The 24,884-nt window shown below is 40.5% G+C and overlaps 2 protein-coding genes across 10 annotated transcripts; both read right to left on the minus strand.

Annotated features, from left to right (window-relative positions):
- Nucleotides 1–994: 994 nt before the first annotated feature.
- On the minus strand, nt 995–8,746 carry LOC103704138 (ras-related protein RABA5a-like). Of its 8 annotated transcripts, XM_026803592.2 has the most exons (6): nt 8,565–8,745; nt 8,195–8,276; nt 5,562–5,656; nt 2,790–3,190; nt 1,710–2,051; nt 995–1,460 (listed from the first exon to the last, which is right to left on the minus strand). In XM_026803592.2, the coding sequence occupies exons 4-5, from the start codon at nt 3,127–3,129 to the stop codon at nt 1,720–1,722; spliced, it is 672 nt and encodes a 223-aa protein (XP_026659393.1). In that variant the 5' UTR covers nt 3,130–3,190; nt 5,562–5,656; nt 8,195–8,276; nt 8,565–8,745; the 3' UTR covers nt 995–1,460; nt 1,710–1,719. The 8 variants fall into 8 exon arrangements, with proteins under 8 accessions (XP_026659393.1, XP_008785540.1, XP_026659395.1 ...); XM_008787318.3 differs by lacking the exon at nt 5,562–5,656 and having other exon boundaries at nt 8,565–8,746; XM_026803594.2 differs by lacking the exon at nt 5,562–5,656 and having other exon boundaries at nt 2,790–3,155.
- A 6,514-nt stretch (nt 8,747–15,260) lies between these two features.
- Nucleotides 15,261–24,160, minus strand: LOC103704131 (RNA-binding protein 25). 2 transcript variants are annotated; one of them, XM_026803579.2, is made up of 9 exons: nt 23,969–24,160; nt 22,975–23,073; nt 22,405–22,829; nt 21,443–21,509; nt 21,270–21,323; nt 19,805–19,873; nt 19,598–19,663; nt 19,411–19,479; nt 15,261–15,628 (listed from the first exon to the last, which is right to left on the minus strand). In XM_026803579.2, the coding sequence occupies exons 1-9, from the start codon at nt 24,077–24,079 to the stop codon at nt 15,545–15,547; spliced, it is 1,044 nt and encodes a 347-aa protein (XP_026659380.2). In that variant the 5' UTR covers nt 24,080–24,160; the 3' UTR covers nt 15,261–15,544. The 2 variants fall into 2 exon arrangements, with proteins under 2 accessions (XP_026659380.2, XP_038986423.1); XM_039130495.1 differs by having other exon boundaries at nt 15,261–15,604; nt 23,969–24,159.
- Nucleotides 24,161–24,884: the final 724 nt, after the last annotated feature.

Here is a 24,884-nt window from a genome sequence, read left to right on the forward strand (position 1 = left end):
TTGTGTTTATATCCAAAAAAAATTTCAAGTTGTGTTTGGATCCAATAAGAGCAGAATCTTAAACTATAAGAAAGATGATCCAACGCCTTGGGTCCAAACTCAAATAAACATTCATCTCGGACATAACCTTGGCCAAATATAGATCAGATTATCCGCATCACAAGCTAAGCTATCATATGTCTGTGGGACCCATTTCCACTGCGGTCAGAGATATTTCATACAATTTCTAGGAAATAACTAAATATGGGATATCGTCCTCATGCCACCATGACGTGAATTAAATCATGGTTGTCATGCATTCATTATATGGGCAGGCACCGAACCTCTGCCCGTTCATGTCAGACATCAATGCCATGCGAAGAAAAAAAAAGATCAAAATGAAAAAAAAGTTTTCATTTTTTTTTTGACCCAAAAAAAAAAAGTTTTAGAATTCCACTTGCTTAAGCTGAGCAAGAAATTTGATTGCACACATAAGAAGTGCCATTTATAGAACCGTAGCAGTCTTCTCATTAAATAAATATATAGAGCGACGGGAAAAGAACTCTGAGTCCATGAAGAGTTACTCGGATGCAGAAATAAAAGAGTGGACAGAATTATTTCTTAGTTTCAAATCACCATTGAAAAAAAAATAGAGTGGATTCACACCCTCAGGCATTGGCATTATATCTATAGAGAGAGAGAGAGAGATCGTATATGAAGTGATGTCGAAAGCGCTGTTAATGGCATTTGTCTGTATGGGTATGATGTCAAAAATCTTGCAAAGGGGAAGAGTTTTTTGTTTTTTAATCTTCCATTTTCCCCGACTGGATCTATAACTCCAGAGCTACCCCCCTCAAACTCCTTCAGTTGATATTTGATGAACGCTGGTGCAAGAAAATCGAAGCCCGTAGCAAAAATACCATGTAATAATGCACTAATACAGTAAATATGATATGCAGTACAGCAGTTGCATAAGTTTCAAAGCATGTCCTAGAGATGCCCTAGAGAGAGAAGAGAGGAAATGGGCAACTTGAAATTCTTCAGCCAAACCGTATATAGATTACAACACCTACATCATTACACACCCCAAGTGAAATCCTTGCATCTAATTTAACAAAGTCGAACGCTGGAAAAATTTATCTTTTTTACATTGCTTTATAATAGAAGAAACATGACCGCACTATGGAGGAGGAAAAGAAAAGAGACAAGATCATATAAATATGTTCTCAAACAGTATCAAGGAGGCAAGGGTTTGAATCCTGCAAACAATTCCTTCCACTAAAGACAATTACCATCGACGCACCCAAATGGCCCCAGAGGTCCGTCTGCCCCTGCCTGGGGAAGAAAGAACCTTCTTAAATTGTCCTTGGGGGTGGGGGGAGGACTTGAGCCAGAACATGAATTTGAACGGCACTATTTCTCTCTTGTTCTCTGGGTTACCCAAGAGACGAGCATGGTCATTAATTCACCGATATCAGGTCCTAGCACACCAAAAAATGTTAATCTCAATCTACATAACAAAGTTCAGTGGGACACTGAAAACTGAAAAGAAAACTTTGGAGCATCAGCAATAAGTCTAGATGCAAATGGGAAACCAACATTTTCATGATTCCATCATCATTGAAAACCAAATTGCATACATATCCTTTGCAATGAAGAGATGGAAAATGGAATCCAATGAATGATAAGTATCAGACCTGAAAAGAGGGAAGGAAAAGAAAATGTCTTACATGGACGGCTTCATGAACAGCACCAGTTTCCTTTGGCTCCATTGTTCGTGTCATTTGCATCCTCCTGTAAAATCACAGTCTTCCCATTTCCTAATGATGACATGTTGGGCTTCTTTTGATCTTGAGATAGATGCATCTTTCTGCTTAGTATATTATAGATCTCTTTAACTACAGTCTGAAAAGCTGCTGCCACATTGGAAGAGTCAAGCGCAGAGGTTTCCATGAAGAAGAGGCCCTGGGCCTCTGCCAGTGCCTTCCCCTCAGCTGTGGTTACCTCCCTGGCATCCTTGAGATCAGTTTTGTTGCCCACGAGAATCGTCACAACATTCATGTCGGAGTGAGCTGTTCATCATTGATATTGGGTCAAATAAAGCAGCCCATAATCTGATACTAGATATTTAATCAAAGATTGTTCTAAGAAATAAATAAGCAGCAACAAGAATTTTCGCATCTTAAATGTGAGCTTTTGGGGTAGAAATGTTCCTAGCACTCATGAAACTCTGTCATCAATAAATTGAATTGTCATTTCTTGAATGTGATAAAAAAATTTAGAAAGCATAACCAAGCATATACCTTAGTTGCTTCTAAAAGGAAAGAGAAAAAGAAGTAAAATGAGAAAGTTAAAAAAAATAAAAACAAAGAAGGGTTGATAATAATAACAAGGAAAATGACATATTTCTAGAAAACAAAGGAATCATTTGCAAACCTAATGTGCATTAGTGATTTAAAAGAGACAAAAAACAAATAGATGGTGAATTATGCCTTGAATCATCAATGGTCCTTGATTGCAATCTTCCTTTCACTACAAACTAAGATTGGTGATAATGTGATATAGCATTTAAAGATTGCTATCAGAGGTTCCATCCAGTATGACCATTAACCAACTTTGGGACCAATATTCAAGTGTTACAAATGATCTACCACAATAATGCTCGTCAATTTCGACAACATCTGTGTGACATATATTCTTTGATTAATTTAGAAGATAGCCCAGTGACTGAATCTCAACATTTTTACCATTCAACATTAAACTTCATTGCACAGAAGTAATAACCGGCTAGTGAAAACTTTGGATCTTACTTTGTAGTTCATTAAGCCATCGGCCAACACTATCAAAAGTTTGACGCCTGCTGATATCATACACCAGAAGAGCTCCGACAGCTCCTCGATAATATGCAGATGTCACAGCTCTGAAACGTTCCTGACCAGCAGTGTCCCATATCTGAGCTTTGACTGCCTTCCCGTCAATGTCCATCTTCTGAGTTTGAAACTCAACTCCTATTGTGGACTTGGAGTTTGGGTAGAATTCATTCCGAGCATATCTTGCAAGTAAATTTGACTTTCCAACAGCAGCATCACCAATGAGAACAATCTTAAAAAGGTAGTCCTGGCTCTGTTCTTCATCTCCATCAGAAACCATCTTATAGTCTCCCTTAGTTGCTACACCTGGTGCAGCAATCACTACAAAACCATGTATAGTGCTGCCAGATAAAAAAATGAGGGTGAAAGATAAGAGCATACATACTGTTGATGAGTATTGAAACTAAAACAATATAGCAAGAATAGTTGAGCAACTAATCTAAGGATGGATATTGAATCTAAAAAATATGAGATGGTGGCTACCACGAAACAATAATTTGAGCTGCTTGCTCCAATGGAGAACTGTTGAGAATTAGTTCTACAAACACTTACTAGCTGGGTTTTAATACAAAGTGAACTTCATATAGATGACAGAATCTAATAGTAGTAGTGTGCAAGTGTAGCACAAAAGGATGTGCTAACTAGCATTAAACCTGTACAATGTCATCAATTAGAAAATAGGAACATATAAGACATTGAAAAGTGTAATAACAAAGAAAAGAAAAGAAAACTATTATAATAGTCATATCTACCTCTATGTGGCATGTTTCTTTCATGTTTAGTTTCATAATGTTTAATTAATACAGTGAATTTCTTTGCCCTGCACATTAGATGGAAAAGTTTACAAAGAACCTGCGCTGTACTACAAAAAGCAGACGCAATTCTATACCCCATGATATTAAGACTGGATAAGGAAAATAACTAGCACCAGCTCAGATTATTGCTATACGATATAACTGATGAAACCATGAAATGAATTCTGATCTTACTAATAGAAAGTATACAAAATACAGTTCTGAGATGGCCTAATTGAAAAGTTTCAACAAGAGATATACCATTATATCTATGTTCTCCTATCTTAAATCTACTATGTAAAGTGAAGACTTGGAAATATATCTTGAAGAACTAAAGCTTGCAACATAAAATGAAGAGGTTCTTCTAGGGTTTTTGTGGACTTGTCACTTGCATTTAAGATGCAAGATAATATTATAAAGTCAAGGTGAATAGCAAATTGAAGAGCATGTTGAGATGAGAATGTCGAAGTGCAACTGTGGTACAACAAGAAAAGATTCGGTAAAAATGATTATATCAGAGGAAGAAGCACTTGAGTAGCAGCAATCACAATGTAGTGGTGGTGAACCAGTTGAAACATTACAGGCATGTGCAGCTACAGATTTATGATGGAAACTAAAAGTAGAGGCATAGCTTAAGTGGTAGCTATTAGAAATGATTTTAATAAAACATTAATTTATTATCTTATATTATGAATCAGTTCACCAGATGAACAAGCAAGACAAATGTGCTGAGGAGAAACATCAACAACAAAATAAAAAGATGATTCCTCCAAAAAATTCATGTGATCCAAAGGGAAGTTTGGTGGTGTAAATATCCAGAAGGAACAAAACTATTATTGTGAGAGGAGGTAGGCAATATAGAAGCTAACAGTTATATTGAACAATTATCCATTTGGTGCAGCTCCAATGGGATTGACTATACATGCTGTAACCATAAATTAACTACTTTTAACAATCACTAACAATATAATTGCTCATTCACCAATAACCTACAAGAAACTATATACGATGTGATTGGTGCATTGGCCACCTATTTCTTTATTAGGTCAACCTTGGCTGTGTGAGGGTAATATGGTCCATAAAACTTAACATTATTGCCTTCATGAGTGATAACTCAACAATATATGACGCCTAATAACGTGAACATTATTCCAAAGAGCTTGAAGTCCATCATGTGCTTCAACTTCAAGTATGGGATTTTATGGATTAGGTATTCAATTTTTGGCCCATAAGCTTATTGATTGAAATAAAAGAATCTTTCACCAGCTGATGGATAACTTTTGCTAAGAAGGATGAAGCGTTACAAATATAATGAAGGATGTGTAATTTGCTATGCCATTCCTAGGACAAAGAAGAATCCTTTCATATTTAAGAGATGTTTTTGTGTGAGAAGCTATTCTCACAAAGATTACTCTCGCATGTGGAGATATAAATTAGGATCAGTGATTCAAGTACCCAGCTTATAGAAAGTAAACTGAAGGCGCATACAAATCCAGCCCCTTTAACTTCATTTCTTGTCTCCTTTAGTGTGAAATTCAAGAAAGGTTACACCACGTACAGTCTTCTCCCCCTAATCATGATGTTCTCAGCAGATTCACTAAGCTAGTAGATAAAATTAACTACTTCCCTTGCTAATAGAAGGATTTCTTTGATATTGATTAAATGAAAACAACAACTTTGGAGGTAATCCTCTAGGATGGCCCTTATCTTTTCTCTTGCTTTCTTATGATGACCCTCCATTCTGAAGGAAATTTTATCTTCACAAAAAAGGTTTTGATTTATAAATATTATCACAATTTAATGCATAGCAAATAGAGCACATGGCAATACGATGACAGGACGAAACCAAAGATAAACATGATATCTTGGCCCTCTTTCTGGGTGGCCAATATTGAGATAAACTGAGATCTGAATTTACCTTGGCTAAGACCGTAGGTTGCAAAAATTAGGAAAAAACCAAGATATTCAGAGAACTCAGCCACTCTATCCAAACCAGGATATTGAGGTACTAGCCTATATATAAAACAAATGAATTAGCACTTTAAGGCATTAGCTAGAATATTTGATAGTTCAAAGACATTTAAACTGAAATATATCAGCCAAAAAAATTATATCATTTGGGCTGATATCTCAGGATATATTGGTCTTTGTCAGCTAACATAATAAGGGCTGAGTTTATATATATCATTGGGTGCCCACTACCGATACAGATTGGTATCTCCATTAAGATGAAAGCCTTGATAATACCCTATAATCAGGGAAAATAATTTCTTTACAGTATTCAAATTCAGTAATTATTTTCCTTTAAAAAAATGAAGCTGTAACATCATTTTTGAAGTTTTCCTTTCTTTCTACCTCGAGTCAAAAATAAGTTCAAAGATAAGCTTCATGTGACTAAAATGTATTGATGTGTATCATTAAGTCATAAATTATATTTCTAGAGAATTGATAATGAGTTTTTCCTTCTCTCTCTCTCTCTCTCTCTCTCTCTCTCTCTCTCTCTCTTTTAGGAAAAGGGTGGGGGGCTTGGGGGGTTGGGGAGCCAATATAGCAGTTTCTATCATTCTAACTAGATCATACGCTACACACAACGATCTTAACCTCTTTGATATCTCCTTGAGCTTAATTTCAGACCATTCCCATTTTGCACCTCCAACTGCCACCATCCTATTGACCACCACCACCCCACCCCCATATATTAGAGGTGACCAGTCTCCTTTGTAAAATCCTACATCTCCAATATTTACTCTTGATAAAATTCTCACCCCCACTATATTGATTTCACTATCAAAACAGCCCATACATGAAATTCCAAAGTCAGAAAGGTGTCAACTCAAGATTAGGTGACGCCATCAAGTCCTAGAGAATTTGGCACAGCACTTTGCCATCCTAGCTTCGCCTGCACCAGATACATTCCATTATGGTCAGAGGTCCATCGACAAGAACAGCATTTATCTGCAGTCACTGCCATCTTTGCAAAGCAAACGGCTATAGTGATGACACTCCACTAAGAAGCCAGGGTAACCTTGCCTAGGGAAATACCACCCTAGTAAACCATTTGAACATCTGGATCTCTCATCAGAAGCAACCTTTTTATTCATTGGCAGGAACAACTAAACAAATTGTATCTAACTGGCAAAACTTGCATATAATTGAAGGAACATTTCTAGAAGTACCACATAGATGAATAAAGGACAAAAAATTGATGCCTGGTAGGTTGACCTTAAAATGTTAGTTCAGGTCCAACATAAGTTTCAAAATTTTGTTAGAGATAGAATTTACTTAAACAATCAATCAGTTTTAGGTTTTGGCATGCTTTGTAGGTTGACCTTAAAATGTTAGTTCAGGTCTAACATAAGTTTCAAAATTTTGTTAGAGATAGAATTTACCTAAACAATCAATGAATTTTAGGTTTTGGCATCTGAGCAAAGACACAAGGTGAGTCCTAAGTCCGCTTTTATAAAATCTTGATTGGATGCTAGCTAACAGGCAACATTTTTGTCCTTTAAATTGGCCATATGTTCATCGAAATTTTAAGAAAACAATATCACAGGAAAAAAAATGAAGAATGTACAATTGACCAACTATCTCGGGTTGAGGCTAGTATAGACATTAAATCTACTTCAAGGTTGAAATTCATCCTAGGGATCAAGAACTCAAGCTAAGATCATTCTGAAACCCAGTTATTTATGGACACACGCACACACAAACACACAAAAGATATTAGATGCATTACTTCATGTACTTTGCACTTGTAAAATATATCCAGCAATCAGGGTCGTGCAGAGTTTAACAATTGCTGATGCAATGCATTTGAAAGCCAGAAGCAAATGTTCTGGCAAACTATGACCAAATAAGGAGAAAAATATCTATTACACCATCAATCAACTATTCACAATCTGCATCCATAGACACGAGACAAACATTACAAACGAAAGCCACTAATTACAATAGAAAATAAATTGTAGGAAATAGGAAATCTTGTCCTTTAAACAGGAAAAAGAAAATCTTTTGACATCCAATGAATAGTTCAAAAGAAAAAACTATTTAGGATAATTTTTAACTAGGAAAAAGGGTCGAAACTCTACATTTCAAATTGCAATATAACCAAAGATATGCATTCACCGAGCTCGCTAATAAGTACCAGCAAAGCCTTTATTTTTTTCAAGGACGGGAATAGATAGCCTCGATAAGCTATAATCGAACAAAAAGAGAAAGTTTAAGACATCTAATCAGTAGGAAAACCAATGATTCACGTTTTGTCTGTGAAAAAGAATCGATATCAGTAACAAAGCGCCTCAAACATCCGACTTTATCTAATAGAACAGCAAGTTACCATACTTACAACCAAAATAAGCTGAAAAATTGTAAATCTTGCAGAACAAGTAATGTTCCTTTTTAAACCCCGAAAAGGACAATTAAAAACCTTGAAACCCAAATATTAAATCCGCAATGACTCCGGAAAAGCACCAAGATTTTTCTAACGATTTAAAATTAAACAAGAAGTGAAAATTAATAATTCCATAAAAGAGAACAATTTTTAAATCTAACCTCGTTGGGAAGGGAGAAACCAGCACACGGCACCTCCAAGATCTGGGCTTTCTCCTCGCTCAGTCCAAATCTTGTAGAGAATCTGAAAAGAAGGACTGAACGTCGTTCAAAACCCTTAAAAAGGTAACAATTAAACAGTTAAGACTTAAAACACTATTCAATAAATCTTGTAATAATTCCAAAAAGGAACACCTAGATTTTTAAATAAACAAAAAGTTAAACGAAAAATAGAATTTAAACCCTTAAAACCTAACGCACAAGATCTTTTAATAATTTCCAAAATGAATAACCTATATATTTTAAACAAAATAAAGACAAACAAAAACAGGAATCAGTAACCGCGTAAAAGAAACCAGATTTTAAATCTAACCTCGTCGCAGACGGAGAAAAACGACCACCTCCAAGATCAGATCTTTCTTCCCTCTTGGTCCTACTCCTCGCTAAAATCCCCTTACTTTAGGGTTCTTTTCTTCGGAAGCCGGGGAGAGAGAAGAAGACGAAGAAGAGCAACGTTTTCTTGGAAAGGGGGAGGTGGAGGGTTGTCCTCGGCAATTAGATTGACGTCTTCGGGGCTTTATAAGTCGGCAACTAACGGCCGACTTTGCGGAGAGTGTCTCTGTTCTCTTGCACGTGCCAGAGGCACGGATGGCGGCTGTGCTTTCTTCTCAACTTGCACAGCATGCTAAAATGGACCCCCTTCTCTCATTATACTTTGTTCTACTGGTATGGTTTATTTCTTAAATGTGGAAGTGTGCGTAAAATGAAGATTATCCTACCTTTTGTACTTACTATAATTTTTTTGTGGAAGTACATCACTCCTTGTTTTGCTAAGAAAGGAAGAAAATAAGCATGCTAGCCGATTTATAAAATTAGATAGACGATAGGGGAAAGAAAAAAAAATCGCGTAACAAATTAATAACACACATTCATCTTTCTTTCACATGCATTTTCTAATGGATTCTCTAAAACCTAAATTCCAAGAAACCCTCTAAGTAGCGTTTGGTGACTCAGATGAGATCATCCAAATGATCTTAGATCATCGGTGATTCCTATTCTAAGATAATATGAGATCTCTAGATATTTACGACTAATCTATTTAGTATTTCATGAAAATCCAAGATCATTGATGATGTAATACCAAAATTACCCATGATATTTTCTGTAAAAGTATATTTAATAATCTTGAAAATTATTAATCCTATACAAATATATTAATTATTATTATAGATTTAATATTTTATTTATACTAATAATATGTTATTATTTTAATACTAAGACTTATTTTGATTAGAAAAATAATGCAAAGAGCAGCAACATATTAAATAATTTTATAATATAAATATAAAGTACAATAATACATTTTGGTTATATTTTAAAAATATAATTGAATGATAATATGGCAATAATATGATTAATAATATATATTATAAATACTACATATATATATATATATATATATATATATATATATATAATATTAATATAATATATTACCAACTTTTTCTAATGAATTGAGGAGTATTTTTGCCTTCAAAATTTAGTCCAAATCACTATCCTAGGGTGATCTTGAATACTTGACCTCTAGAATAGATTTTCCATCATCGAGCTAGACGATAATTTGATAAAAAGGGGTGATTTGAGATCACTGCTACGTTGGATCACTATAGTGCAACAAAATGTTATGATCACCCCCACCAAATGCCCTAGGTTTAGATACATAACGAACTTTGATAGGTTATAAAATGATTTAAATAAAATTATCTATTTTTTTTAGAGTAATTATTCGAGCTTCGATTTTACCCAATTCAAAGTTCGACTATAGAGATGAACGGGGCGGGAACGACGAAGGGCGAGGAGAGGGAGGGAACGACGAAAGGTGGGCGACGAAGATGGGAGTGAACTCATCTTGCAAACAAAGCCACAGGAAGCATCATATGCATTTAAACGTGCCAAGTTGCAGTAAACTTGACAAGAAGATCATAATTCAATGTGTCCAGTCTCTGTGCGCTTCCCTGGCGTTCATCAGGATAGCTGGACGAGGAGCAATAGACCGTAGTTTCTTTACAGAGCTCAACAACTTGATCCACAGACCACAGGGAGTGTAACCACGACCACCCTACTCAGTGAACCCTGGGCCCGTGGAGGAGGAAGAACCAGGACCCGTCCTCCAATTTACTCGGTCCAAGTAGCCCGACACACGAGCTGGAGCACATCTCCTGCCACAAACATGGCTTCGTAGCAACCCAAGCCTTCCCAATTAACACGCAGCAGTTGAAAACCGCAGGCATGACAGGCCTAGCGGCACGCTTAAACATGTCCTTGTCGTTCTCCAACCATCCATTCGATCAAATCCATCGGCTCATCGTAGCTCATCTTTCTCGCTGCATCAGCCACGGCCTTGGCAGCCCTGTCCACCCTCCCCACCTCGATCCCCTTCCGGTGGTGGGACTTCACCGAGCGATCCCCTGACATTACTCGAGGCAGCTCATCTTTTCCGTCAGGCCGGCTAATGCTCGTCCAAAAGAGTGCCGCGAGGGCTCCGAAAGTTGTGATGCTGGAAATACCGGCCATGCACTGTCTAACTATGCCATCGCTGAAGGAGGAGGAGGAGGAGGAGACAGTGGTGGCCGTGGTTTTGGGAGTTTGAGATCGAGAATATTGAGCCTTTCTTTTTTTCTTTTTTTTTTTTTTTTTGGTAAAACGGCTACTCATTTCATATAACTCTAACGTGAGTACAACCTGCTAAATCGCGGGAAAGTAAAAGATGCAAGTAAGGATGAACATCATCGTCAGACGTCCAAGTAAAATCTCCGGAATGCCGGACAGCATGAGAGGCGACCCAGTCTGCAGTCCTGTTCGCCTCTCTGAACACATGTCCTATCTGAACGTCGCCCATCAACCATACCATCCTACGTACCTCTCTAATGAGGGGATGGCCATCCCCAAACCGATCCGCCCCTCGGAGCCACTCGACAACCACAGATGAATCCCCCTCAAGGCAAACCCGCACCACACCAAGTACCTGCCACACATAGGATATACCCTCCCAAGCCGCCCGCAGCTCTGCTCCGACCACAGAGAGTCCAGGCGTACGCCGCCCTCCTGCCGCTATCATCCTGCCATGGTGGTCCCTAACCACAAATCCAACCCCTCCAACCACACCATCCACTGACCGACTGCCATCGAAATTTACTTTGAGATAGCCAAGGGGTGGGGGTACCCAAGAAACAAGGGCAAACCGGGGCGCTGAAGCAGCGTGGAGAGTACCCCAGGTGTCCCTGGCTATCCCAGAAGAAAATCGCATGGTAGCCGCAAGAACCTCCCTCGCCGATAGCGTCGCTCTATCCACCACCCTCCTCGGGGGCGACCTCCTCCCCTCAAACAGACCGGCATTCCTATCCAACTAGATGTGATAGGACAAGTATGCCACCAGAATCCCTACCTCCACAGATCGGGGACTCAGCGTGGAGGCTCTCAACATCTGAATCATATCCTGTGCAGAGACTATCGAGTCGGGTAGTAGGACCGGTGATCTCCTCCATATCTCTCTGGCTCTGGGGCACTGCAGGAGGACATGCTCGATCGTCTCCTGACTATCTGCACACTCCTCACAGCACTGAGAGACCGCCATGCCACGCCGGGCTAACAAGCTCCTCGTAGGAAGGCAGCCCCAGGCCACCTTCCAGATGAATAAAGCCACTCGCGGATGAATCCGCAACCTCCATATCCAGCCACCCTCAATCTGACGAGCTGGCTCCCTACCAATCAATGCACGGAGATCTCTGACCCGTACCCGCGTCCGTCCCGTCGGAACCCATACTAGCCTGTCGCCCCCCCCCCCCCCACCAATGGGAATCGGAATAGACAGAACCGACTCCGCCAATCGCTCTCCAAAGACCTCCCGGACCATCTCCTCCCTCCATCGAGCCCCCTCTAGTGTCAGCAGCTCGCTAACCCTACAGCCAGCTAATCTCGTCGCATCAACCGTGGTTGGCATACGGCAGATCGGTATCTCGGTCACCCAACTATCCTCCAGCACATCAATAGACCGGCCATCGCCTATGATCCATCTAATCTCTGGAAGCACCACCCCAGCTCTAGTGCAAATCTCCCTCCAAATCGGAGAATGGTGACGGCCAGCTCGCACCCCAGGAACCAAGGGACCATATTTGGCCCTCATCAGTGAAGACCACATACCCTCGGGCTCAAGCATAAATCTAACTGCATGTCTAGCAACTAGTGCCTCTCGCGTGGCCACCATAGACTGCACCCCCAGTCCTCCATAGCTAGCCGGCTGGCACACAACATCCCAAGCCACCAAGTGGACTCCCCCTCTGCCACTGCACCTCCCCCAAATAAAGTCCCTGAACAGCTGCTCAAGGGATCTCAGGACTGTAATTGGAATGATAGTATTGGAAAGTAGATAGATAGGGACCGAGGTAAGAACTAAGCGAACCAAAGTGATCCTACCCATCATCGAAAGTGTATGCATCTGCCACCCCTCTAGTCTCCGTCTGATACTGAGCTCCAGAGCTGCACAATCCCTCCGCCGCAACCGCTGACCGGAGAGTGGGACCCCTAGATATGTCATGATGCCCTCCTGCTCTCCCACCCCCAGGATCTCCACTATCGAACGCCTCACAGCTACTTTGGTCTTTGGGCTGAAAATAATAGATGACTTGGACTGATTGACCCGCTGTCCTGATGCTGCACAATAGTCCCGAATAATCCCGCAGATGATCCGGGCCGACTGCACCGACGACCTGGCCAAGAGCAAACAGTCATCAGCAAACAACAAGTGGGAAATCGGAGGAGCCCTCACCACCGGTCTATAAACCTCCAGCTCCTGAGAGGCCACTGCCCGTCGTAGTGCTCTAGACAAAGCATCTGAGCACATAATGAATAATAGGGGAGAAAGGGGGCACCCCTGACGCAACCCCCCTGTCGACACAAAGAAACGGGATGGCGTCCCGTTCATCAAGATAGCAAAGGAAGGGGCACGTACACAGCCCATCACCCATCTGATCCAAGTCTCAGGAAATCCAAACCCCTGCAAAGACTGCTGCAAGAAGTCCCATCTCACCCTATCATAGGCCCTCTCCATATCTAGCTTGATCCCCATCAAGCTCCTCCTCACCAGGGCCCTGCCGAGATCAAACATAAACTCCTGGGCAATAAGTACATTATCAGATATACTCCGCCCCTCCAAGAAAGCTCCCTGCTCTGGGCTAATAAGCCTAGGAAGGACACACCGCAAACGGACGGCGAGAATCTTCGCCGTCACCTTGTACAGGGTCGTACAAAGGCTAATCGGCCGAAAATGACTCGGCTCCGTGGCATCCTGCCGCTTCGGTATCAGGGTGATAAAAGTCCTCTGCCAATCTGCCGCCATCACTGTTGTACTGAAAAACTGCTGTATAGCCGCCATCACATCTCGTCCCACTATCATCCAATATCTCTGAAAAAATAAGGGTGGGAAACCATCCGGCCCTGGGGCCTTGTCCCCCGCGAGGGACCTCACTGCCTCTCTGATCTCCTCCTCCGAAACTGGTCTGGTCAGTGCAGCTGTCTCCCCCTCTGACACCCCAACCTCAGGCGAGTAGATATCCACTATGCTCCCACCTGTAGGCTGCTCTGTCCACCTAGCCCTGAAAAAACACTCTATAACCCTCTGAATCCTCTCCGGATCCTCTGACAACTGCCCCCCCTCATCCCTGATAACTCTGATTCTGTTCTGATGCCTTCTGATAACTGTCGCCTGGTGGAAAAATCTAGTGTTCCTGTCCCCCTCCACAATCCACTGTACCCTCGATTTCTGTCTCCAAAATATCTCCTGCTGTCTAAGAAGGCCATCATGCAGTGTCAGTAGTGATCTGAGCTCCCCCATCTCCCCATCTGCTAGGCCTCCCCTCTGGTCCTCCTAAGCCTGTAACCTAGCAATTGCCTCCTCAGATTCCTCAATCCTCCTGAAAATGTCTCCCACCTCCTCACGGTTCTACCTCCTCAACCGTCTCCTCGTCAACTCCAGTCTACGAGACACTCGATACATAGCATCTCCTCTAACCGGAGCACTCCAAGCCTCCCCCACCATCTCCCATGATAGCCTTTCTTTTCAACGGCCAGTTTATTTTGGTCGATCAGAGCCATGGAGGAAATCATGGTTGTCGCGAGTGGTGGGGTGGTGGCGGAGCCTTCTTTTGGGACTGGAGGTAAAGAAGGATGGAAGAAAGGAAGGGAATCGCATCTTGCCCACGACCAAGAGATGGGCGTCAGCCCCCCGAGCAAGTGGCTGCAGCTTAGGCCAACTGACAGCCCGCCACCTTCGAAATCGGTGACCTGGAAAAACAATCAGGTATCCAAAGGAAGTCAAACCCGAGCCATCTCGTGCTCCGTGTAAATCTGACGGCTAATCTAAACTCTTCAGTTTCTTTGAAATGAATGAAAAAATGGAGCCGGGGGACCTCGTCATAAATTGCCTGATCTGATGTTCAGAAGGAGACGCAGAAAGAAAAATAATCTAGGTGGACCAAATCCGACTTGATCAAACCAGGACCCACCTTTGGTTATACGTTGATCGTTGCCTGAAACATAAAAAGGTAGAGACCGGAAATATAGTATCTCTCATACGTGTCCTCACCATAGGTCGGCTTCAGTTCAGCCCCTGCAAGCTATCGGCTTTTCGCAGCCACTCCTCGACGCCTGTCGCTCGCAACGACTCTCTCAGCTCCCATGGGGCAACACCATCCTTGCCATCTTCCCGTGAAAGCTTGCAGCAGCAGATGATTCGGAGGATAATGAGCTTCATCACACGATCAAGAACGGATGGGTAGAAGACCTTCCCTGGCTCCACGGCTCTTGTACGTGCCACAGTTCGCTTGCACTACGAGCCACCTACTCGCCATAGCTCAAACCTGCAAAACCTCCTCCTCTTCATACAATATAGAGCAGCCTACATCTCGCGAAGGAGCGTTTCTGTCATGACCCAGAATGACGGAGAGTAGGCAGAAGAATATTTCATACTTGTTGCTCTAGTGACGTTACCAAGAAATCATCAGAAGAATAGAGATAAAAACATATAAGCCATCGCTGGCCCTTCGAATGACACGATGCTTGAAGACAGAAGGTACTTCGTACTTTAGAGTTCAGTTACAAAACAACCCTTCTAGCGAGATTTACGAAAGGCCCAACTGCACTGGAACTTCATGCCCGGCAATTGGAATGAACTGATCCATCTGTTCTACCAAAATTTCTTTTACATTTTAGGAACAAGACAGGCATTTTATACTTCAAAGTTCACTTACAAAAGAATCCTTCATGAGGATTTGCACAAAGCCAAACTGGTTGGGTAATTCACAACTGGCCATCTCTTGTACCACCGTCAACTTCACCCATTGCCGTGTCCGCAAGAGTCTGCAAACGAGGAAAGTGAATACGCTGAAAACTCATCAGCTACAGTTATAGCAAGAAAAAAACAAAAAAAAACCAGAAATGTCATAAGCAGATTGCATTGATGTCTAGATGGATAGATTCCTCCTGCATGCACAATATGACAGTTCCAAACAGCACTAAAACATGCATCATATCCTAGAGAAGATCAAATTGTTCCCCATCATCACATAACAGGGTGCATCTTTGCTAGCCCTTCTGATGTTATTGTAGAATAGGTTCTTAAAATCAGCAATTATGCCAAATATTTTCTATTTAATTTGCAAAATGCATCGTGGTGCATGTTAAGAGCAATAAAAAGTTCATTGGGACCACTAATGCAACATGGCAACCTAATCACCCCAATGTTTGACGACTGCTTCCCATAAGTTGCACAAATCCCCTCATGCAACATGGCATAGAGAACTTCTCATGCGCACAAAATGGATGCCTCATAGCATTGCTCATTTTCTTTATATCCACAAATTTAAAATCATCCAAACATTTCTATAAACCATCAATAGGAAATATGATGTCCTCATTCCAGAAGCTCCCACCCTTCACAGGAACATCCATCTATTTCAAGTTATCTCGCTATTCCACACATTATACACATCACAAAAATAATCAAATAATTATGTAGCACCAAAATGTGCTGTATATCATGGATGACCATCTCCTTTGCCATTGAGCTTGGTCACCTGATCCTCAGGAACTTTAACTGCATCCTTGATCCTGAGGATAAGCAAGGGGCAGAGGCTTCCAACTCCAACCAAAGATTCAGGAGTTCAAGGGCTTTGTCAACCACAACGGCCTCATCGACCTAGTATTTGCTAGACCCTGGTACACTTGGTCTGATAACCGAGGTGGATGGGCTCGCATGTGGGAGCACCTTGACCAAGCCTTTGCAACAAGTAGTTGGGTGCAACTTTTTCCTCATTTTTAGCATTTGCCATCTTCCTTGTCCACTTGCAAAGCACCTCACTGTCCCTTCCAGTTTGAATAATTTTGGCTGGAATAAGAGACTTCCTTCCATATGGTGCACGAGGCCTGGCATCATGACTGTCATATCACTAAGCAATTGGATGCACAAAAAAGGCACTCTGTTCTTGGAATTGGCATGCTTTGGATAACATTCATCAGTAAATAACTCACTTTGAAGCCGACATCCTTCAGCTCCAACGATCAAATCAAATAAGGGTGGACTTTCGTAGGAGGATTTTTGTAGGCTCTTGGGCCATTATAACCAACGATTCAAGCACCATGAGATTATTTGGCAATAAAAGGCATGTAATACCTGGTTCAGAGTTGGAGACCAGAACACTACATATTTCCATCGAGCTAGCATGCTTCACAACAAGGGAATCGGATCTCATACCTCACTTTGTTGAACGCAGAGCATCAGCCATGAGATTCTTGGTGATCCGATTGAGAAGGAAGGATTTCCTACAACCCACTCAACTTGAATCTATTAAATAAAATAATAAACAATTGAAATTTTAGATAGCAGGCTCTAAGTCCTTTCATTAATTTTTCATGATCTACAAATTGTGGTACATATCATAGGTGGAAAGTAGAGTCTATGCTCTTTACTTTCACTCCCTCTGTTGGGGTTCTAGTGAGTGGAAAGCATGGTCTATGGTTTTTACTTACGTTCCCTCTATTCCTGTTATCCAAAACCATAGCATATGCCCAATATTTATACTAGTGAGATCTTCCTTACTTGAGTCGGATTCTTCTTTTAGCTAAAAGCAGTGAAATTGCAAGTTCTTTACTATTCTATTGAGGTCTGCTCTTTTTAATCGAGTCATTCATCTTCTAGTTGGAAGAGGACGAAAATTTTCCGCTTTAATGCTAGTTAAGTCCAACCCAAACTATAAAAATAATAAAAACATTTTAAATTTGGGCAATCTTGATTCCCATATCAATTTTTTGCAATTGGATCATCTATTGTGCCAGCTATAGACACTGAAGAGAGAGAGAGAGAGAGAGAGAGAGAGAGAGAGAGAGAGTGGGATTTTCAAGCACTTGCCCAATATATGCCAGACAAGTTACTCGGTATAATATTTGTTGTCGGCATCCTGATAAGGGTCAGCACCAGATCATATCACTTGGGCACCTAAAGGTAGTTTGCATGTTTCATCCTGCAATATTCGACACCAACAAATTGCCAACCAACCTATACAAGGGCAACAGGTTTCCTATAGCTGGATATGGAAGTTGTGGGTCCATTCATGTGTTCTTGCCTTTTGGTGGGAAGCGGCACAATAGCATCTTCACTGTGCATTTATCTTGGCAGCATGCCTAATGCTTTCTTGCTTGCCAGTCCACTGTCACAGATAGATGAGGATGTGAACCATGCACTCATCAGATGCCCATTTGCCGCGATGATGCGGTGGCATCTATCAAGGTTGCAGCGGGATGTTTTGTAGCTATTTTATAGGACATACTACTATCCCTTAGTGCTCCGCATCACCAAATTATTATGCAACATCGTCAAGCAATAGTTACCCATGCAGGATGGGCAATTGGCATGCACGCAATGAAACTCTCTTCAACAAAGGACCATGCTCATCACAATTAGTTGCTCATCAAGTCATTCTTGGGGTCAATGAGTTTTTTTTAACTCATAAGCCCATCAACCATCTTGTAACCTACTCCAAGTGCATTAGGGCATCCCGACTTTGGCCAATCATCAATCAATCTTCTGTACTTGGGTAACCCCCCACTAAGACAATGAAGATAAAATTTGATGCATCGGCTCATGTCACCACGTAGGTTTCAATGGCAAGCTACCTTGTTCATAGGGGTGCAAGCTCGACTCAATTAATAGTACTCGAGCTCGAGACTCAACTCGAGATCGATCGAGCTTTAATATCCAAGCTCAAACTCGACTCGACCAAAGAAAAAGCAATATTCGAGATCAACTCGAATATCAACCGAGCCATACTCGAGCTTTAGTTTGTGTTCGAATTCAAGCCATGGTCATATTTAAAAAATAAAGTTAAAACAAAATTAACATAATATTATATTTTATAATATTAAATTAATAACATATATTATAAATAAAATATATTATTATTAAAAATATATATGCTCGATTAGGCTCACGAGCCTGAGTCAAGTATTTTGCTACTCGAGCTCGACTTAAGCTCGCTAATAGTTGAGTTGAGTCAAGCTTGGACCCGAGTCAAGCTCGGGCAGCTTGCAAGCTACTCAACTCATTTGCTTCTCTACTTGTTCATGACCACCATGTAATCCTTGGAGTGGGAGCATGCCAGGTTTCACCTACGACAATCCCTCTTGATGAGCTCCAAGTGGCTTTGGCAAGGTATGAAGCACGTTGTCGCATGGCCCGGGTGGTCTTGGAAGGAGATTCCCTTATGATTGTCAGTTGGATCAAGCGTGAACCCATCCCTGGTCATATCCTGCACCCCTACCTACTCGATATCTGGGCATGGGCTTCTCAGCTACAATACTTTGGTCAACGTGGCTGCTGATTGCCTTGCCACCTTTGCTGTAAATCATACTGGTACAAGGTTTTGGAACAATATATTGCCTTCTGACCTCATCCATTTTGTTAACATGGATAGGTCAGCTTGTGCGTGTTTTACAGACAACCTTAAATAACATCCCTCATACTAAGAAAAAGTGCAGTAAACTAATGCATCAGCAAATTTTGAGACCAGAAAAAGCCCAGTTTGTCAAAGGTAATGGGTGAAGAATACCGACTCGCCCAAGTTATAGAAATAATTTAGCAGGGAAAGGAAAGGTGGTCAGCAGAGGCTAACCTGGAGTTCCTGTTCAGAGCTTTTCAGCTTTTGGGCATAGTCTTGTGCCTGAAGAAAGCATCTGTGCAGCTGCAGATAAGGTGAAAAATTGCAAATTCTCTCTTCATTTTTCTGTCTGAAGGAATGAACTAGACAACAACCAGCCAGCCAAATATTGATTGTGGATAGCCTGGGAAAAATTTTGTACCTTGGTTAGCATTGATTGCCGTTGAAAAGAAAGTTTCCTTGAAGCTGCCAATGCATCCTCCAATTTCTGCACAAGAAAATTAAATTAATAAGAGAGAACACATGTTAAGTTGGCAAGTTTAAAATTCCTTGATTTAGCTGTGAATCAAACCAATAGTGAATATGAAACTAGGCCAATACCAATGTTATGAATCAGAATGGAGATTACCTGGGATTTCTTCTCTAGATCAGAAATAAGCTGTTGCTTCACTTCAACCTTCTCTTCAATCAAATGAAGCTGATAAAATGCAATGATCTTCAGTTTTTTTGAAAGCAAAGGACATGCCAACATCAAATAAAATTGCCAAGGCTTGCCATCCAGTGAAGAGATTTTTTGTTCACCATTTCACAGAGCATCATTTTATGGAAAAGGAATGGTGTAACAAAGTTCAATTTAATTTATGAAAATATTTGCAATACAGCAAAAAAAAATCTAGGATCATATCAGGAACAACCTCAAAGCATATCTGGTATGATCAGAAAGATGCATAATGACAAAAGGCATGTCATGTCTTTAGACCGGTAGTCACTTCTCCTATTTATAATGTTGAATATTTTGAATAAGAAAGAAGACAAAATAGGCAAATCAGTTCATTTTGACTTAACAAAGAGTTACCATGAAACAAGCAGTGAACTAGCCGCAATACTACTTATCAACAAAGGGTCATTGGGCCTTTAGTATTCATAACAACCAGAATAAAAAATACAATGGTGAAGTCAAGCAAATACACTCCATTCAAAGGGGTTTCAAAAAGGAATTTATCTGGATGCATAAAACAGGCGCATGAAGTATGAGACGATTCAAATTTTTTCTAGAGAGGTGTCCTAATAAATATGTTATTAATAATATAATTAATTTCTACCAAATGAAGTATACTTTATGAATAAGGAAAAATAAAAAGAAATAATGGTATTTACATTTTAAGCCTTGCTTCTTGTAGACTTTGATGATGATTAATAAATTTATATGACAAGTATCATATGATGCAGAATGGTTGTAAAGAGAGCAGTCAAAACTGAATGGACATAAGATGGACAAATACATATAAAAGTGAAAAATGCATGAGGGTAGGGGAAAGGAAAACATCCCACAATCACTTGAGAGGGGAAAACAGAATCAAATTATGCTATTAATCAAGAAATCCTGACCCTAAGCATGCCTACTCAAGAAAACACCCTTGTCCAATATTAAAACTGAAACCCATAAACTCCTCCAAGAAAAAGTAGAAAGAAAGAATTTTCTTGTTGGATATGGTTCGAATATCTTTGTTCTGTCTACATGACTTCTACAAACTTGGCAGGTGAAAAAGGTGCGGAGGGTTCTCCCAAAAAATGTGAAGAGAAGAAAATATACTCAATGAAACAACAAAAAGAAGATGGCAAGGATGACTGCAGAGTGAAAAAACATTTGTACACATAAAACCAGAGCTTTATCATTTTGGGCTGTCAAAGAAGCAGTGATTTTTTTAAAGGTGTTATTGATAACTTGCAAAGCAATAAAAGAAGATGTGCAAATAATGTATTATATTATTACATCTAACTTGTTACACTCTAGTATAGCAATTGAACCTTAACCTACAGAATTGTGTCAAACAACGACATTATTTAACAGAAAGATCTAGTTATTAGAGTACCTCCTTTTGGAGCTCCTCACGTCGCTGAATTGATATTTCCAATTGTTCTTTCACCTTACAAATTTAATTGAAACATCAGAAAGAACAGATAGCTGCAATTATTAGGAGAAAATGAACCATAATACTGTTTACAGTAATAAATGAAAGAATATGAAACAATACAGGTTCATTACCTGGTCATGAAAATCATCACTGGAATCTGATGACAATTCTCTGCTTCGACGGTCATTAAAACGCGCACTGCAGAACCAAGCAGAATAGTTTGATAAACACTCTGCGCAAGCATTATATGTCATAAAATACTTCTCAGATAGTGCAAATGTAGAGGCCACTTGGCATTCGAATTGAATGTTCTGGTTGGCACAGAGGCAGATAAAGCTACAACCAAACTCATATAAACACTCAAGCATGCAATTTCCTGGTTGATTGTTATTTTATTCAAGTTTCTCTTTGCACCTTAACAATCGATATCAAGTTTGTTACGTCAACTCCGATACAAGTTACCTATTTAAGCATCCAACCATAAGGTTTTCCTGATTTTAAAATTTAAAACTTCAAAAGGATATTAACAAACTAAATTTAACCCAGAGTTTAAAGTAAGGTAGCAGCCTTTGTCAAGATTACAGCAAAATCAATTCTATGATTCCCAACCTACTACTCTTTATGCTTGCTGAGTGAATGACCTACTTTTATCCTCATAGGCATGCATGACTGCAAATGCATAGGTATTTTTCTTTATTGTCTCCACCCAACTAGTTCAGTTTCTCTGAACAAGCTAAAAAACACATCAGCAAAGTCAGATGGGCTGTTAAAAAAACTGCCAGAATCATTGGACTGTTCAGAGAATTTCATCAACAAAGGAAGTACTGAAATACAAAGTTGCAAAAGCTGTGGCGAGCCTTTTATAGCCACTGTTACAGCCAAAAATATACATCTTTGATTTGCTGAGCACACTGATCATTCCCATGAGATTGCTTTAGAATGTTAAAAATACATGACTAATTTGCTAACAGAATAGAAATATTTATATTTCAGGTCATGTACATGAGAACATGAGCAGAAATTTTAGAATATCCTTGAGTATGTATGAGAACAGAAACATGAGTAGATATTAAGGCCGAAAATTAGAGCTTACCCAAGCCTATTTCTCAGTAGTTGCTCCTTGTCTCTACTTCCATCATGATCTCTAGCTCTATCAATTTCCCTATCATTTTCAATGTCCGTGTCGTGTTCCCTATCCCAATCATAATCATGGTCCCGCATACGCTCTTGATCACGGTCCTCTCTATCTCGACTTCGATCTGTAGTATAGTCTCTCGCTCGATCAAAGTCATGTCCACGCTCATAATCTCTCTCTCTTTCCCTGTCTCGATCCTGAGATCGGTCATTATTTCTATCTCGGTAGTGGTCTCTGTCACGGATGTAATCCCTTTCTCTATCACGGCCCCTATCCCAGTCACCGTCTTTCACAGCATCCCGACGGAAATTTTCACGATGGAAATTTGGCCTTGCACCTCTTGTTCGAACTTCATTTACTCGTACAACTCTTCCGCCGATGGTCTGATTAAAAAGTTCGCAGTGTCATGTGCCTAAAACAATAAAATGAAAGCAAAGATCTGCTTTTGGCTCAAAAGCGCGAACCACATACAGACAGCCACCAGAAAATATTTGAAACATGTTTTCAGAGAGAGAGAGAGAGAGAGACCCTGCCATTCATGTCCATTATAGCATCAACAGCAGACCTAGGATTAGAGAAGGTAACAAAGCCATAACATTTTCCTCCAACTTCTCGATCATTGATTATCTGCAGGCAGTAAGTCGATGTCAAGGAATGAGATGGTGATTAACTGTTAAGGCTCCCCTGCTGAATGTCAATATGAAAGGATTTTATAACAAAATTCTTTAAATGCATGAACTTTGCACGCAAATAGTAAGTATAGTAAGAAGGAACTCGCAGTCAAAACCATTATGCCACTTCATTGTAATGGTAAAACATACTGCTTTAGTCATTGTCTATGTCAACAAGTTATGGCATACAACAATAGCATCCAACACAACTGGTGCTCGAGGAGAAGAAACTTAATTACGTTTTCCTCATGCCTAATCTTCTTCTTTCTTTAGCATGAACGTTTCTAATCATATATACAGTTCTTGGAGCATTGCTATAGGACTGCATCAAACAACAACTTTTGCAACTTCATTAAACTAAAACAACAGATCCCTCTCAAACAATGTTAAATTTTGTTTAGTGCTTCTCCAATAAAACCACAGAACCACTAGGATTTTCTCAATTCAACTCAGAAACAATCCAGATCTCACAACCGCTACCCAATCTCTAGCATTCTTACCTAGACCCTTGTTCCCCCAAATTCTTTCTCGATGACAGCTAAACCTAGATGCAGGGTTCTTGGAGGTAAATGGGACAGGAAATTTTAATAACTGAGGGAAATGCGATTCGATTATAACCAACAAAAATATCTACTAAATTTTAACTAAGTAGAACTGTAGAAGGAGTAACCCTAGATTAAGAACTCCGATGGCTCCACCGAGCGCATGGGCCCTCGTTCCTAAACCCTAGCTGGTCCATTCGTGAACCCCGGGATACCAAGCTGCTTTCTTTAAACAGAAAGAAACAGGGAAGGGGGTCAAGAGAGGGAGAATCAGAGGTGTGGGCAGGAAGGGGCGACAAGCGGCCTGACCTTGACGGCGACGACGGCGCCATAGAGATCGAAAGCGCGCCGGAGGGCGTCTTCGGTGATGTCGTAGGGAAGGCCCCCGACGTAGATGGAGTTCTCGTCGTCGATCGTCATCTCCTCCGCTCGTCCTCCGGCTAGGGTTTCAGACACGCACCGAGAGAGAGAGAGAGAGAGAGAGAGAGAGGAACGGGCGAAGCTATGCTTCAGGAGTTCACTAATAAACAAGCGGAACTTGAAAATACTGTATCTCAAATAATTCGGTAATGCAATGTTTTCTGTTTTTATTTTTTAAAAAAATAAAAAGAAAATAAACTAGACTCAACAACATGTACCTCTTGTTATTTAAATTATTTAAGAAATATTAGCATATTCGGAAACAAAGATTTATTGCTCTGAAGAAGGCTGAAAATAAAATCACAGTTCTACAGAAATGCTATTTTTTACGGATAATTTCACTTATTTGTGCAGGAACAAAAACACAAAAACAAAAATAACTTTTTTTAAACATATTTTTTTCATGTTTCTTTTTTTTTAAAGACCTATCTCCCAATGTGCCAAAAATAAAATAACTTTTTTAGTCAGTACATACGAGCTGTAAACTATATTTTTCTTTTTTCTTTTTTTCTGGGTGGGGGGTTAGCCGGTTAAGTAGGCATCAGCCTTGTTAATGGACCGGGTCGTGGCTAGACCTGAAGCAGCCAGTTTTTACATCTCAGGCCCGATACCGGGTAGCCTCGTAGCCTGAATCAAGCTCGAGGGGTGATCCCAAACTCGGGCCTGACCTGATTGTTTGGAATATTCTGAGATGGGAAAAGCTCAAGCCAAGTCCTCATTCATTTGGAGCTTCCACCCTGGAATAAATTGGGCCTACTAAACTAATTTTAGGCCGACTCGGGATTCGTGGCAACGATTCGAACCC

This window comes from Phoenix dactylifera, chromosome 9 (assembly GCF_009389715.1).
Source record: "Phoenix dactylifera cultivar Barhee BC4 chromosome 9, palm_55x_up_171113_PBpolish2nd_filt_p, whole genome shotgun sequence".
NCBI lineage: Eukaryota > Viridiplantae > Streptophyta > Magnoliopsida > Arecales > Arecaceae > Phoenix > Phoenix dactylifera.

What these genes read in the sequence shown, in the direction of transcription:
- LOC103704138 (XM_008787318.3), bottom strand. Translation starts at nt 3,129, where the DNA reads ATGGTTTCTGATGGAGATGAAGAACAGAGCCAGGACTACCTTTTTAAG. An exon ending in ATGGCTTAATGAACTACAAA is followed by an intron (nt 2,052 to 2,789) that starts GTAAGATCCAAA and finishes AATGATGAACAG; the next exon opens with CTCACTCCGACATGAATGTT.
- LOC103704131 (XM_026803579.2), bottom strand. Translation starts at nt 24,079, where the DNA reads ATGACGATCGACGACGAGAACTCCATCTACGTCGGGGGCCTTCCCTAC. An exon ending in GCGCCGTCGTCGCCGTCAAG is followed by an intron (nt 23,074 to 23,968) that starts GTCAGGCCGCTT and finishes TACTGCCTGCAG; the next exon opens with ATAATCAATGATCGAGAAGT. An exon ending in GGCAATCAATGCTAACCAAG is followed by an intron (nt 19,480 to 19,597) that starts GTACAAAATTTT and finishes CCTTATCTGCAG; the next exon opens with CTGCACAGATGCTTTCTTCA.